This window comes from Sturnus vulgaris, chromosome 18 (assembly GCF_052056855.1).
Source record: "Sturnus vulgaris isolate bStuVul1 chromosome 18, bStuVul1.hap1, whole genome shotgun sequence".
NCBI classification, from domain to species: Eukaryota; Metazoa; Chordata; class Aves; order Passeriformes; family Sturnidae; genus Sturnus; species Sturnus vulgaris.
Genome location: NC_142260.1, coordinates 1096404 through 1108760, shown reverse-complemented (window position 1 = coordinate 1108760; position 12357 = coordinate 1096404). Strand labels below are relative to the sequence as shown.

At 38.2% G+C, this 12357-nt stretch overlaps 1 protein-coding gene across 18 annotated transcripts in view; it reads right to left on the bottom strand.

The window, feature by feature from the left end:
• The window catches only part of PLEKHA7 (pleckstrin homology domain containing A7), a 135224-nt gene that overhangs the window by 20030 nt on the left and 102837 nt on the right, over positions 1-12357 (bottom strand). For 10 of the 18 annotated variants that reach the window (XM_088175642.1, XM_088175643.1, XM_088175644.1 and 7 more), the window contains 9 exons: positions 11218-11734; positions 8771-8857; positions 8249-8368; positions 6426-6479; positions 4222-4302; positions 2271-2339; positions 2044-2124; positions 1059-1208; positions 44-145 (listed from right to left, as the gene is read on the bottom strand). In XM_088175642.1, the coding sequence (XP_088031768.1) occupies positions 44-145; positions 1059-1208; positions 2044-2124; positions 2271-2339; positions 4222-4302; positions 6426-6479; positions 8249-8368; positions 8771-8857; positions 11218-11734 (1261 nt within the window). The remainder of the gene's footprint in view (positions 1-43; positions 146-1058; positions 1209-2043; positions 2125-2270; positions 2340-4221; positions 4303-6425; positions 6480-8248; positions 8369-8770; positions 8858-11217; positions 11735-12357) is intronic. The other 8 variants (XM_088175652.1, XM_014876280.2, XM_088175658.1 and 5 more) reach the window with 6 other exon arrangements.

Below are 12357 nucleotides of genomic sequence, written 5' to 3'. Positions count from 1 at the left end.
GTTAATGTGAACTCCAGGTGTGTCCAGCCTGGAATGGGCTCACCTGAGATACCAATGAACTGTTCATCTGCTCCTGTAAGGCTTTTTTCAGTTGGCTCACGTCCTTTTCTAACTTCAGATACTCATTCCAGGCATTTTCCATTTCCTGTTAACAGAAGGAATACTCTAATACAGTGCTAACTTCAAAACCACTTTCTCCATCCTCTAATCGAGCACCAAAGTGTTTTGAAGTTACTGCTGTTCTATTATAAAAAGAAGCAAAGAACCCATTTTAGTCTACATTGTTGTTTAGGCTTGATTTTACACCTGAAAACACTTCACAGCTTTCATGACCAAGTCAAGAACCTGTAATTAAAAAACTCTGGCCAGCTCCCTGACACAAAACTTGTAACAGAATCTGCACCAGTACAGCCATTTTTACAGTGACTTGCTATTTACACCCACAAATACATTTTAAATGCTGACTGTGAAAGCATTTTCTACAGATACATTTCCATACATTTTCCCCAGGCACAAACTGACTAGATACACTTAAATAATATTGCCATTTTAGAGATCAGACCTTACTATAGGGTAGGTCATGCAATTGTAGAAAAAGTCTTACAAAGAGCCAGTCTCATATTCCTGAGGAGGTAGCAATAACAGAGTGAAGACAGCATTAAATTACATCTGAATCTTATCAAGTTATAATATGAATGGTCATTTTTTTTACTGAAATATCAACGGATTTTCCCAATTCCTTTCACCCTGGAAAAACATCCTGGGATCATATTTATATTTTCAAGGGACTAGCTGAAATATTTGCAATTTAAGCCATACTGAAAAGGTTAGGGGTTTTTGTTTGGTTTGGGGGGGTTGGGAGGCCCCCAAAAGTAAAGTAAATAAAAAGAAAAGCAAAGCTGGAAAGACTTTAATTTTTTTTTTGTCTGGTTTAGTGTCCTGTACCTTAACCAACACTGTTCAGAACAGGTCTTAACTCCCCTCTCCAATGACCAATACAGTTCCAGTCTAACTGGGATTTGAGTGAGGGTTTTCTGCAAGCACCCTGTAACACATACCGTTGAAACTTTGGATATTTCAGCCCGAATATGAATAAGGTCCTCTTGCAAAAGTCTCTGCTGGTAAGATATTTTTTCTGCATGTTGTGGTTGGTCTTTGTACTGATCCATCTGCCTGTGTAAAACCTCCAAAACAGACTCCAGCTGATCCTAGCAAAGAAGATGGGAGGAAGTTTACAACATTGACATGGAAATTTATGCATCTACTTGCAGGAACATGGAAGGTGTTTTCCATGCCCCAAGTCTTCCCTAAAAGCCAACAGAGGTTGGCACTGGGCTCCTGTTTTGGAGACTCACATGTAAACAAAAACTGCAAGAACATTAGCTCCCTATTGCATCCAAAATTATCTGATCTCTTCTCTTCAATCTTCCCATTGAGCAGCCAAAAGAGTGGAAAACACAAAGCAGGGAGAGGGGGATTTTTCAGTTTACACTCGGTACAAAAGTGTAATTTACAGTTTCAGAAAAATGCCCTTAAGCAGTGCAGAACAATGACAGCCCTACCACAGCCCTTGAGCTCTTTGGTTAAGGACAGGTTCTCCTTCACTGCTGGGCTGAAACAGCCATGGGAAGGTTTAAAATCCTGTCTGAAACATCAAACAATTCATTTAGCCAAGAGTAAATAGCATGGAATTAATTTTGCACAGTGGCTCTTCCAAAGCATCCACCTGAACGGCACCTTCATTTTAGGATGTATTTTTTAATACTTTTTAAAAATTATTTTTATAACCACCTCAGTTTATTGACAGCTATAGCTCACAGGCAGTGAAGCAGATGGGTTTAAAATGTTCACTTTCAAAAACATGTTTTTCTCAGAGTGGGAATTCAATCCTAAAATAAAACCCAATTTTTGTTATCATAGAAGTATATATACACTACAGTACAATCAGCATCCATTAATTCAATTTTTTGGTTACAATTTTATATTTTGTGATTAGATAAAAGTTTCTATTTTATTTTACTAACACCTTTTTAACCTACTTACTTTATTTTCCTTAAGGGCTCTTATTTTGTCCTCCAAGTCCTGCAGAATTCTGTCCTGCTCACAGAAAACGCTTAGTTTCACCTGGAAATGAAATCATACATAAGGGTAGATTTTAAAAAACCAAAAATATCCACTTGTAACATTTCAGCCCAGGGAGCACAATAACAATCATGTAACTGCACAGCAAAACCAGAAAAATCAGTGCAGAAATGGAGTTTGATACTCACATCAATATCACTTTCTGCAATCTTGACAGGTTTTGTACTCCTTTCTTTCAACGTGTCACGTCCTGTCACCTAAGAGGAAAACGTTTTCAAAACGTAAGAAATTCATTGCAAACTAAAATCTAATTATGCTTCAGCAGTGAAAAGAAAGCTTTTATTAAACATTCACTTTTATTAAGGAAAAAATTAAAAACATTTTGGATACAAGGACTTTCAAATCTGGCTTTAGTTTTTGAGAAGTGCTGACAAAAGGGATTTCTAGTTATATTAAGCTATTTAGTAACTCTTGCAGCAGCTTGGAATTCTGTACAAAACAGCATAATCCCACTGGTCTATGGTTACAAAAGTCCTTTTCCTGCAAAATCGAGTCGTTTTAACAGTTGTGCTCTAAAAGCTTTCTGGAAGCCAAACGAAATGGAATCGTTCATTTAAATGCAAGGTTGCAACAATAGCAGCATTTATTAATGAATAAAAATACAACTTTTGGCACGTGTTTGATTCTACAAAGGACAGTATCTTCCTCACCACAGGGTGGATTTTACTAAAGACAGGCTGCTATAAAAATGCTAAGGTGGAATTAAATGTAATTAATCTATTTTGATGTGGCTGTCATTTATCAAATCTCTCATTCCATAAATCACTGGTTTCATATTCCATTTCTGGTGAGATGATCTTCTCACATAACACAGTTTTAGAATCAGTACCAAAACAATACTCAATTGTACTTCCAACCTTCATATCAACCTTAAAAATTAAGGCAAGTCTGTGTCTGTAGAAATGTTTATTATTCCCACTGTCTACACAGGACCCTCATTGGGAATAAATGAGGTTAAGAAAAGAGCAAGAGAATAAAGCTCCTAAATAATACATTTTTTTTAAAACCTTAAAATCTAATGATTTAATACTACCTCTTTAGAACACTTTTAAAGATTCATTAGAGCAAATACTATCTTACCACAGGACCACCTGGTCATTAGCAGTATTCATATACAGCATATTTTATTCATATACAGGCAAAAGTTTATGAAGAAAAATTCACCTCAATATTGTCTTCAGTAATGTAAGAGAGATTTGGATACAAAAGCTGAAGTTGTTGGCTTTTCTAGTGAGGTAGGAGGGGTATTAAGAGGAACTTTGCTTTTTTACCAACTGGCAACCTCCAGACTTGAAGCTACATATTTTACTTATTAACCTATAGAATCAGGTTAGCTTTTTAAAAGTAATTAAATTTTACTCTAAGTGAGGTAAATATTGTCTTCTCTCCTCCAGTGGCAGACTCCTTTTAAAGACTTCTCATGTACCTTTCTGTGGTGAAATATTACTTCTCCACCACCAAAATCAATAGTATTTATTGCCTCTAGAAGCTTTCAGGTTTTTTTATTTTCTTTTCAACAATTACTTTCAAAAGTATTAATGAAATTATTTAAACGCTAAATCCTATATGTAATCACAACAATTAATTAAATATAAACATAAAACACCAGCATATCAAAAGCAGTAATTCTGCATATTTAATTACCTGCAAGCTAAGACAATGCAAAAGCCTTTTCCAAAGCAATGGAATAAATATAAAAACAGGTCTACAGCATTTGGGGATAAGTTGAAATTACATCATCAGAACTGCAAGGAATTTGCTAACTATCAAGCAGCAAACATGGTAACATAATGAAGATCAAGCATGCTTTCACATTGTCAAAAATTCACACAGGAGTCACCACTTGACACATTCACTTTCCAAAACACGATAAAATGAAACCAAACACTGAGGTCAGCCATAATTCTGCATACAGACTCCGAAAGAGGAGGGGGGTGGAAAAAAAAGGGAAGTAAAAATGCAATTTTACAGAAAGAAAGCACTACTGTGTACCAAAAAAAACACCTGTAAAAGGCAGAGCACCGAGTGCTACTGGGGAAAAGCAATGGGATGAGCACGTTCCAATGCAAGCAGTCTTACATGTATACTGGATAGAAACCCTTGTGCTGAGTTCTTTAGCACTTTGTATATCATGTTGATCAGAGGTCCATTATTTTCTATCTGTTTCAAACAAAAGTTGAGTCACAGCTCGTTACAGATGTCAGGAATGGGACCCCCAAAGCTCACAATTCCACCAGCAGAGAGGTCACACAGCTCTCAGGTCACACCTCAGCACTCTGCAGTGAATTCCTCAATCACAATTCCACCTTCAAAAGTGCTGTTTCAAAACCTCTAAGAAGTATCTTTAGAAATAATGGCTTTAGCGAAAAGAAGTTTTAACTCCAGTTCCAAAATGTTTGGTCCTAATTGAAATTGTTTAATTTAATTCAAAGCCCAGTGAAGTCGAAAGGGATTTGAACTAATTCGTTTCCTATCTAAGCCCCCAGTGTCTTAAATGGAAGATATTAAAAACATTACCTGGGAATTTGCTGTTACTAAAATCTGTATCATTGGCTTCATTTCCAGCAGTGCACTCCTCTTTTTAACTCACATCACAAATCAAAGCATTGCTACGTTTAGTGGCAAAACACAAACGTAACCAATACAAGGACACCTTAAATTCCACATGGTCTCTTTAAATCTCTCAGCAACCTGACCTGAAATTCCACATTTCTGGGACCACGACTGAAAGAGGATTATTAAGAAATGCCCATTTTGAAAATTTACATCGTTCCTTTGGGAACACACTTGACATTTTGAGTGTCAAGATTTTTCGAAAGGGAACCCAACTGGCATTAAGTTTCTTTTCACAGAAGCATCAGGTTTTTATTTCTGGCTGCTTTTGTCAGGTGCTACAGCAGCAGGAAGGTACAAAGGGAGCTCCTGGGCACAAGAGACCAAATATCTCCTCATGTTCCAGACTGCAACAAATTAATCTGGACAGAACCCACTAAAAAGTTAAGAACCCCTCCCAATAATTTTGATAAGCATAACACATTTTCAGAAGCTTGACCTGTGGTCACTTCAACTGTGAAATTTGTGTTTTATAAAGGACAAAACACTGTGATTATTAACAATTCTCACATTGTAATGAGACTTTTTAAATTGTAATTTGTCATAAATTCATCTGATGGCTTGGGCTGCAGCTACACTTGGCAAAGCCATGAACACAACAAGGACAAGGCTTAAAACAAAACGTGTCCAACCAATTTTAAATTTGTCTATTAATGATTCCAACAGTTTACATATTTGATCATTTAGACTACATATACATCACCTGTATTATATGCTAAATACTGTATCTTTATACATGTATGGTACTGTATCTATGCATAGTGTGTACTACTGATATTTTCCATTTATAGACTTGGTTATATATTCAGCAATTCAAACACCAGATAAGACTGAAACCAGACAGACCACAAGGTGTCAAATTTCCCTTCACCTGGATTTTCAGGAACACCACATGATTTATACATGGCAAGACATCCCACACACCATAGAAAGTGGCAAATTACTTTGCTAAGCAAAACAATTATATCTTTTTGCTGCTTTCTTTCTCCTTCAAAACCCGATATTAAGTATTCTAGATTTGCTTTCAAATTGCCAACCATCAAGTGTACCAGATCCAGAGATGGTAAGACCCTCAGCATAATATTTAATTATTTTTTTAAAAATAAACACCTCATAACATTCCTTGATCAGATTCTATCTATGGATGTATGGATGAATGGGTGCATTTGAAATCTTTTAGCTGTAATAACATAAAAACAATGACAGTGCTAATTAACCACATTCTCACAAGAACATATGGCACATGATACAAATAAGAGAAAAGTCAGTTTAAGAAGATTTAAAGGGGAAAAGCTGGATTAAGGGAACACAAGTTTTAACTCAGAGGTGTTGACTTCATATTGGTGGCAATGCTACAGCAGAGAAACGTTTTCAATCTGGTTTTTTATCTGATTTCCCTAAACCCACGTATCACTGATCTCAGTACCAGTAACACAAGTTGTTCTTACACACTAAAGCAACCACATTTTCTGAGTTTGCACTTTAATTGTACAGTCACTGCTAAAAAGACACAAAATATTCTCAGCACAACACAGGCAAAAAACAGTTTCCATCTCAGACTAGAAAGTTACTTTACCATTTTCAGGTACAAAGATGATACAGAAAAGACAACTGGGTTGAAAATAAAAAATAAAAAATAAAAAATGAAGTAAACTTGTCTAAAATCTTACCTTTAGATCCAAATACTCCAGATCCTTTTTCAACTGGATGTAAGTGTCATCCGCCTTCAGGTAAGTCCACAGGGAAAAAAACATGGCAATACATTTGAATGTTAGAAACCATTTCAGAATAGTTTGATTTGCTATATACAAGAAAACAGATGGAAAAGAGAACAAAATAACAGAGTAGGAGCACATAAAAAAAAAGCACATTTGCTCCACCAGCATATTGCTATTTACAGCTAAAAAATGGGCAAAATAATTCCCAAGAGTATTACTGCCTCATTGCCCCCCTCCCAACATCTAGATTTTTGTTTCCACCTCTAATACAACACAGAGCTACCTGAAACAATACATTCTCAAAAGCAACTTTTTCAAGATCAATTTCCACTGACTAGCCCTGCACTGAAAAACTTGCAGTGGTGTGACTGAATGTCAGATGTAACTAGAAGACATCATCTGTTCCATCACTAGAATACTTTTGATCACAGTTCATACTCATTTTAAGATATGGATTCCTCTATTCAGGGAAAGTATGAAATAAGTTTTGTGAAAAAAATTCTGAAAAATATCTCACTTATATGATTAGACAATCCATTTTGTCTTTTAAGTAACAGCATTCAAGTTGATCCTTATTTTTAATTTCCTCACCTTTAATTGCTATCAGTTTAATTTTATAGTTATAATGATCTAGTAACATCTTTATTACAGTCCCTTCAAGAAAACATGCACAGAAATCATAACAAAGTTATTTCTCCTCTCTTTGAAGGGTATATTTGCAATACAAAATAAAGTTTAACTTTAGCAAATGTGCTACTTGTAGTTAGCCCAAATCTTCCTAGAATTTTAACTGCTACTTCATCTGCATTTCATAACCTGGGTGCAATTAACTTCAGAATGAAAGAAAAATACAACTATACCTTTTCTCAAGTTTTGAGCCAATGAGAATGTGTAGTTAGAAAAAGAAAAGAAAAACCCTTTATGCCATAAAATCAATAGATCACACTTGCATTTCTTTAGAGGTGTTCACTTACAATTCTTGTCAGATCAGCTTGTAAGACTGGCTGAGGACTTGACTAGAAAGTCTGCCCATTCTTGGAGAAATCCCTGTTATTACCACCCATCTTAGTGCAATTGTTCTGTAGGTGAGGTAATCAGGAAATGAAACTTCTTCAATTCGAAAAAATCGCTTTTGTTTTGGGCCAAAGCCTTCACCAATTCCAAGAAGAGTCACCAGGTTCTATTGCCAGGTGGCTCCATTTTTGAGGCTCTGATAGGAACCAGAGAGCTCTGTGAGGATGTTTGTGTTTGATTTCACATTTCCAAGTTTCATAACACCAGTGCCACCGAGAGCACCGTGGATGATCCAAGAGGCTCCCGAGCTTTTATGAACCAATGTTCACCTGCAGAACTGGCACACTTACAAGCTCATATGGATGTACAGACTGGCTGATGCATTTCAATTTGCAGGTGATGCAGCATGTGGCACAGGGAGCCAACCCCACCATGAAAGCAGCACAAAGAAAATGGTTTTGCTTTAGAATTAACTTAGATGGTATTTCAACCCACATTTCTGAAGATGCAGCATTTTCAGAAATAGTATAAATACACAGTATAAAAAGGAAGGAGACACTTTGAAACAGATGCACTGGCACCCTGTAACTGAAAAAAACGCTCATCTTTTATAGCAAATACAGTAAGCAAAGAAAAACCACAAACAACCTGGGCACTGTAGAATACCAAAGAATGGGCAAGGAAGCACAGACTCAAGCATGCCACTCATGAAGCATTTGCAGAGTCACAAAATGTCACAGATGAGGCACGCAGCAGCTGACCTGATAGGTGGAATTAGTTGGCAAGTGCTGCAGTAACTGAGCGATTGTGTAATTTCTTATACTAGCCAACTTAGCCTGATGTCTCCTTAATCGAATGAGAAGCAATGTTAGCTCTTCGGGCTGCAGGTATTTAGACACATTGTAAAGAGGAAATTAGCAGTCTTCAGGGAGAGGAACTATAATTACATTTTTCACCTCAGTGCCCAGAAAGCAGTTACTCGACATGATTAAGCAATTATTTAATTAACTCTGCATTTGGTCAAATAAACACAATAGAACTTGAATCCTGTAATAACAGACAGTTCACGTTGCAGATAAAGGCAAAAGTCCTATAGGCTTTACTGGGTTAAGATTAAGCTCTCGCTCGAGCTGTTTCTGCTTTAAGCACTACAGGTAAGATGGAGGAGCTTGGATTTGAGGAGTTTGGATTTGAGGAGTTTGGATGTGAGGAGTTGTTTGGATGTGAGGATTTTTTGGCTGCAGAGGTGGGAGGGCAGCAGGGGAGCCGTGCTCTGCACTCACCGACTTGCCGTGCAGGCTGGGCGCGCTCACCGTGTGTGTCATGTAGCCCATGGCAGGCATGGAGCGGCGGTCCAGGTGAGTGGAGCCCTGCAAAAACCACAGCACAAGGTGAGGATGCTGTCAGGGGCAGCTGTGCTGGAGCCGAGGGTGAATTCTGCACCTCTGCCACGGAATTTTCTGTTTGAATCCGTGGCTTAGGTCAGGGTAACGCTCACGGGCCAGCCCGATCCTTTGATGAGTAAAAACTTTTCAATGAACAAATGCAAATTTCAGCACCTGTGATGCCACACACATTTAGAGAGCTGGGGAATTACAGCCTGGAAATTCTCTCCAGGCCTGGATTTCTCCTGACTCTCAGCTCCATTCCCAGGCTGACAAGCTGACTGCAGCTTCAGTTAGGGAGGAGTCTCCCAGGGTGACAACATGGTGACAAACAGAGTGGAATTCATCACCAACATTAACCCCTGGTGTCTTTCCCGTGGGACACATCCTGAGGTGCTGTCCCAAGGATGTTTTTCCCAATTGTCCCATGAGCTCCTGTCCTGTCCTGGCTGCACTGACACACTTTAAATCCGGGCTGGCTGTACAATAAATTGGCCTTTTTTCCCCAAAGAGCTCCGTGGGTGCTGCTGTCCTTCCTCTCTCTTTGCAGTGCAGTGACCACAGGGCACAGCAGCAGATTGTGGCAGTGTGAGATGATTTAGCACAACGTGCAATGTAACTGCCAGCAATTAAAAAAAAAAAGTTCATCAAGTCCCCCCTCATCCAATGTCTCCCAGAACAAGGTTTGGTTGGATGATGCCCCCTCACAGCAGCCTTGTTCTGCACATAGCAACAACTGTGAATGCTCTCTTTTAGCCAGGAAACACGAAGCTACTGACATGACTGACACCTTGTGGCAATGGCTTCCATCAATACCAAGGGGGTTTTTTTAATAATCATCCTTGATCTGCCCCTTCCTGCTGACAATATGAAAGCCTACTGCACGCTCATTCTGTCTCTTAAAGCCAAACTTCTGTGGCTTTCTTCAAGGCAGACTAAATGTCTCATTATTTATTTTTATTCCTGTCTCTGAATTTCACTGAATGCTGTTTTGTTTTGCCTCGCCTGCCTTGTTTTTCTTGAAGTGCAACTAGACGGAATTTAATAAAGCAGTAGAGGGAGCGTGGATTTCTGCAGACACACACATTTAAATGTAGAATGATGCCGTGGGCCTACATAGAAAAACATGAGCATTTTTCTCTACAAACTTTCACAGAAGTTCCACAGAAAAGTTTTAATGATGAGGAACTGTGTTTCCCAATATTGGCAAAGCCAAGATGCCATAAAAAAAGCTTAAAATTTCTGCAGTTTCCTTGCACAGGAAAGGAAAAGACACTTACATATGGAGAAACCAATGGGTGGTAGAATATAATCAGGAGTTAAAAATATTGATTTCCAATGCTGTAAATCACTAGACTGTTTCATTCTCTGACAGAATATTATAAAACTACCAATTTTAGTACAATTGCTACAGCTACATCACATATATACACTAGGAAAAAAACCTAATCTGTGCATGAAACTGCAGCCTAAAGTCACGGTCCTAAACCCACAATAGGTATCTGGATTTACAAGTCCCTCTCTTTGCAAATATTTTCCCTATCTGAGTCCACTGATGAGGTCGAAGAACTAAGTGAATACAGAGGCTTTCAATACCAATTATTCCAGATCTACCAAGACAAGCCAATCCTTCATTGATTCAGCCTGAATTTCCCCAAATTCCTTAGGCAGGGAGAGCATTTAGAGTACTGAATAGGAAAGCCTCTATCACCTCTGGATAAAAAGGTACAAAAGTCCCTACAAAAAAAACCCCACACTGAATCTATTCAGAAAGCTGAAGCTTCAGACCAACACTATTTGAATTTGGTTAGCCCGATGATGAAGACTCTGAAATGGACCTGAACTATTAAATGAAAAAAAACAATATATTTTATTGTATTAATAATAATACAGGGTTTGCCATAACTAAATACAGAATCAGCTGTAAGACTAACTACAATAGCAATGTAGAGAAAGCAGGCATGGCAAACACAAAGCTACAAGCAAAAATAAATAATCAAGGAAGACTCCATCCCTACTGAGTTTTATATTCTTGCCTTCATACTCTCTATATTAAAATACTACCATCTCTATACTCTTTACATGTAAGCACAGGCCTTCCAGGTTTTTATTAAAAGTATTCCAAACTTACGGGGATGTGCCACCGATTTTCCTTTCCTAACCAACAAAAGTTAATAAATCTGATCAGCGTGGCAGGAGTTTGAGGAGAAAACCATCCCTTGTATTAACTTTTACAACATACTTGATCTTTTTCATACAGGAAATATGCAATGAACCACGACTAAAACTCCCCATTAATGACAGCACGCGTAGAATGGTTTGTAATCGGTTAAACGGATACAAACCTTTACAGCACGATTCCGTATCTTCCTGGGGGACCCAGCCAAAGGAACATCCACAGTCTGCCTCTCATCTGATGGTTTCACTGTCAGCCTTTCTGCAGGAGTGTGTGGTCTCCGTGGCAGGAAGTTTTTTGGAGGTCCAGGAGGGGGGATATCAGACGGAGAGGGCGGAACAGATATCGACCGTGGAACATCTAATGAACTTTTTGACTTGGCACGATCAATAAAGTCTGAAGAACCTACATAAAGTGGGGCTGTGGGGCTGCCATGTTTGAACTGCTGTCTCTGCTGCCACTCATAGAGCTGCCAAACAGTTCCATCCTTATTTGCTTTCCTTTCCTCCTGGGACATCTTCAAGTGGCTGACGCGATCCTGTGCGTATTTGTAGTCGCTGGGCAAATTGCGGTTTGGTGGGGGTGAGCTCCCTGAAGGCTGCCTGGAATTCTTTGGCAAAGTGTGGTAGTTTTCAGGAAAAGGAGGATTGGGACCCTGACGTGTAAGAGTCTGATCAGAAGCGAGGCTGTGGAAAAAAAAAAAAAAAAAAAAAGAAAGAAAAGGGTAAGCTTTAGCACACGCTGATGAGTGGGAGCAGCTGATAAATAATGAAGTAAACATAGGAGCTTAAAAAGACAAAGAACAGACATTCTAAAAGAATTTACAGAAATATTGACAAAGCAATATTAATGACACCTATCCTGCACACAAACACTACACTATAAATACAGGATTTTAATTTAGTGTTTAACCCGGGATGAACTACTAGGAAGAAACTTAAGGAAGAGCAGCATTATGTGCTTAGACTAAAAAGAAAGTCAAGAACGTGAAGAAAGGAATTATTGTCGTGTTTATCAAGTGAGTCTGTAAATAGAAATATTCCTTTTCACAGAAAGTGTGCTCACCACTAGGTGGTGCAGTTTACGAAAACAAATGCATGTTCAATACAAGTATCTTTAAAAACAAGAAGAAATCTCACCAATCCCACAATATATCAAGTTTTGTTCATGTGAATGGCGCAAAAAAGAAATGGTAAGAATCTGCTCAAAGTCCCTAGCTCTGCATGATTTACTTTCACCTCATGCTACTGGTTCTTCTGATTTGAGAACATGAGACTTTTTACAACAAAGACCATTTACAAATCAGATA